This window comes from Helianthus annuus, chromosome 3 (assembly GCF_002127325.2).
Source record: "Helianthus annuus cultivar XRQ/B chromosome 3, HanXRQr2.0-SUNRISE, whole genome shotgun sequence".
In the NCBI taxonomy this organism is placed as follows: domain Eukaryota; kingdom Viridiplantae; phylum Streptophyta; class Magnoliopsida; order Asterales; family Asteraceae; genus Helianthus; species Helianthus annuus.
In genome coordinates, this window is record NC_035435.2 from 39,068,047 (window position 1) to 39,072,327 (window position 4,281).

The following is a 4,281-nucleotide window of genomic DNA, read 5'->3' on the forward strand; positions in this document are numbered from 1 at the left end:
GACTCCCCGCCATACGTATGGTCGTCCGGATCGGTACGGCCATGTCCCTCCTGGTGGGATTGTGGTCCCAGCCGGCTTTGGATGCCGGAGCCGCGGTGGGCCGTAGATTGCCGCCTGTTTTCGCCATAAGGGCCTAGGCGGCTATGTACTGGGCCCCTTGTGCGAGACCCGTATGAGGAATCGTCCTCATCAATTGTGCGGACCTGACAGTAAGAGGAGCCGTGGTCTTCACGCCTACTTCTGGGGGCTGGGTGTGTGGGGGCCCTGCTGTCGTATTGTAAAATACGAACCACAGGGGTATGCGGTGCCGGGGTAGGCCTGACCGGTACTTGCGCTTCTACGCAAGCTCTGTTGTATGCTACGGCCAGCAAAGCTTGTTGCTAGTCATACCAGGCATGAAGATTCATGTCTGGAGGAATCACAGATGCATACTGTGACAGGTTGTGTTCAAACGTAAGGGATGCGCCCCCTTGCGTTGATGTGCCAATGTGGCCAGGATTTGGGACTGGAGGAGTGATCCCCCAGGCCCTGGGTTTGCGGGGTTTAGGTTATCCCCGGTTATGTTGTTTAGACGATCAGGCATGATCTTTTAGAGAGGGAGAGGGATGGTTAAAAAAGTGCTAAGAGTAACAGTGGGCGCCAATGATGAAACAATGGTTAACCGGGCAGGGTTAACTCACTGGTCTCGTCAAGAAGGGTTAATCCTTTCCTCTCAAGGATCGTTGGCTGGATCGTCCGCCGGTTGATCTCCTGCACAAGGAAACAAGCCGTGACTCGTAACAAGGAGGATGGGGTGGGGGGTACTCCTTGTTACCACTCTCCAGCGTGAGAATCAGTAATCTGCTTGGGAAGCAAAGTGTGATAGTAGTAGCAGTGAGAGAGTTGTGAAGGGATACCTCAAACCTGGTTTGGGGTTGGTATTTATAGCCGAGGAGTGAAGGAGGGGTTGAATGGACGGACTGACGACGTGCAGCCCTTATACAGGTGTGTAAGGCTTGTCGGTTGTGGAGGTGAAGCCACGTCCTACTGCAGTGTCAGTCTGTCGCTTACGTATGGCCTGACAGGCGACTGTCATTGGTGCCACTTGCACTGTGGTGTCAGTCCCACTTGCCTCGTGGGCAGGATGCGGTGCTGCGCCGCATCGCTGCATGCGGCGCATCGCTGCCTGCGGTAACTACCGTTGTTTCCGCGTTCTCAATCTGGCTAAGTTTGTGGGAGGCGGTACCAGGCCGCATCACCACTTGTGGTGACTGTTACTGTTGTCCTGGTCCCTTGTATTGATGAAAACGTTCACAAGATGCGGTGCGAGGCCGCATCGCTGTGCACCCATTTTCATACACCAGATAAGGAGACACTCATAGGATGCGGTGCTAGGCCGCATCGCTTATGCCTCTTATTTTCCTATCTCTTGACCGATTGGATTTGACCGCTGTGTTCGCGTGTGGCCGCACGGACACAGATAAGTTCTTGCTGGTGGGGGGTTTTTGATAAGGGTAATGGTCACTCGCGGTCATGCTGACGCGAGATCTGGGACCATATTCCTTCAATACCATACCGGTATTGTAACGAATCAAACTAATATCAACCGAACAACACTGTTATATGTACGTGTGTTTATTTTTATAGTTTTCAATCGATGTAAAACACATGTCAATGATGTTATGTCGGTACTGTAATGACCTAAACCACACTGCGAAACGCGAACTAGTTTAAATACAAAACTCGTTTCTTAGGAATCGCATAAACTTAATTCTATATAACCAAATAGAAATTAACTACTTTCAAAATCAACATTCCATCAACTTCAAAGATATAAACCAAAAAAAATCTTTACATACAAGAGGTAAATCTGAAATCTGAGTCACCAAATATAAAAGAAATCAAAATGATCAAGACCGTTGACTTTTCTCTCGTGTTCTAACATCATAATCAGGCAATATCCTTTAAATTATTTTGATAATGTCTCAAATATCACTAGTTATTACATTAATCCAAATTCCAAAAAAATTACTTGTCTTCCTCAATTCTTCATCATCATGGATCATGAATCATCATACTCAAGAACAAATTCACGGCGAAAAAGAGATGGAACTAGAATCAGATGATTCAAAACTACGGTTTCTTGCATACCTTAATTCTAACGAAACCTGTTTCTGATACCGTAACTGTCTATAAAAGTTGTCAATAAACATCTCAGCTCTCTTATCAATATCTTCTTCTTCACGGAAACTCTTGGTTCTATCTACACGAAAGCTTTTACTCTTATTCAACTCCGGAAACGACGAAGAAGAAGAAGAACCCGTATCACCAAACCCTATATTATTATTTTCTTCATCGTCATCTGAGGATGACATGATTGCGGTCAACCCTAACCCTTCACCGAAGCTCAGCCGCCTACAACCACCAACACGGCCCGTGAAAGCAGAAACGATCCGCCATCGGTTTACGTTTGAGTTCATGAGAAAAGTAACCTTTTTAACAACGGCTTTTAGCCTGCTTAATACGTGCCATTTTCGATTGTCGTGGTCTTCTGCCATGGTTAGGTTTTTGGGGTGATTTGTAGAAAGTATACGAGGTTGATGAGTATAAGAATTGATGAAAACGAAATGGGTTTGATGAATAATATAAATAAAGAGATTGATATGATGGTCGTGTTGTGGAGTGGTGGAGAACTTATGTAAGTTGATACGTAGAAATTTACAAAGTACATAGAAAATAACGTCAAGAAAAGGGAACTAGGTGACGTGTGCCAGCTTGTCTTGCAAGGGACGCGGAGTAGGCACGTTTCTAAACTAGCTTAAGTAATCAAATGATTAGAAAGTCCTACATCTTTTTCTGAAACCAAAATATTCTATATACTTTAACGAGTTAATAGCCAAAATGGTCCCTGAGATTTGCTTACTTTTGCCATTTTAGTCCAAAATCCAAAATTTTTAAATCTGGGTCCCTGAGGTTTGTATTTTGTTGTCATTTTAGTCCAAATTTCAAAAACTCCCATTTTTTACTGTTGCAACCAGCCTATTTTATCATTTTCTGCAGGGTATTTTGATCATTTATATGAGTTATTATAACAAACTCAGATCAAGAACCCAGAATACCCCTGCGCAAAAGGACAAAATAGGCTGGTTGCAACACTCAAAAATGGGGGTTTTTGAAATTTGGACTAAAATGGCAACAAAATGCAAACCTCAGGGACCCAGATTTAAAAATTTTGGATTTTGGACTAAAGTGGCAAAAGTGAGCAAACATCAGGGACCATTTTGGCTATTAACTCTACTTTAACGGACAAAGTCTTTGAAATAGGCTTTGCCTCCCTTTATCATACTTTTTACGATATTACAACATTAGCCTCTTTACTTTGTTACATTCAAAGTTTCATAAAATGACAAATTTAGTCCCTAAACTACTACTTTATTTTACAAATAGTTTGCTTTTAACACCCAAACTTTGTGGTAGTTTCCTTTTCAACCCCAACTTTCTTATAGTTTTGAAGAAACACGGAACTAATTTTAGAGTTAATTAGTTTGGTTTATGTTCCTTTCATAGTGGTTAATCTTCTTAAACTTTCCCGAGCTCCTTAATGATCCGATTATCCTGCAAAACAGAACACCGTTAGCTCGTTAAGAGGGGAATATGGGGGTTTCCCTCTTAACCAGACTCCGGCGTGATAATAAGTATCTGCTTTGAGGAAATAAGTGTGTGGTAAGAGTGAGAATGAAGAGAACAGAATGTTTAACCTGTGCAATGGAGGTCTCTATTTATAGCCGGAGAGGTGTAAAGAGAGATGAGCTGATGGGCCTTGGGCCGGAAGGCGACAACAGAGAATATCCTTCTTGTCTCACTGGTATCGACCGTTAGTGTCTTCTAGAAGCTCTCCGGTGCTGGCGCCCCTTGATTGGAGCCACGTGTCCCTGTTGTCGGCCTTGTTGTCCCTCTGCCATCAGCAGGTAAGTGGAGATCATGGGGCAGGTGTCGCCGCCCCCTGATTGGTGCCACCTAGGCGTCCTTGTGTACTTACTGTCTCCTGCACGTCAGACGATCGTGGAGCACGATAGAGCACAGCCTGGTGGACGCTGATTGGCTCTTTATTCGGCCACTTGTGCCTCGTGTACTTTCCTACGCGACCCTTTGGTGAGCATGTAATTAGCCCGCGCAGGGTTATGGATGCTGAAAGGTTTTTACTAGGAATGCCAAGTGCTGAAATTAGAGTTTTCTTTCGTTTGGACCTCGCGTGGGGTGAGCCTTTTTCCAAGTATCCCGCGCGAGACTAAGCTTGATCAG

The 4,281-nt window shown here is 44.5% G+C and overlaps 1 protein-coding gene across 1 annotated transcript; it reads right to left on the reverse strand.

Annotated features, from left to right (window-relative positions):
- Nucleotides 1-2,069: 2,069 nt before the first annotated feature.
- LOC110876160 lies at nucleotides 2,070-2,537 on the reverse strand. The gene has a single exon (XM_022124335.1). It carries the CDS (start codon nucleotides 2,535-2,537, stop codon nucleotides 2,070-2,072), a length of 468 nt encoding a protein of 155 aa, XP_021980027.1.
- Nucleotides 2,538-4,281: the final 1,744 nt, after the last annotated feature.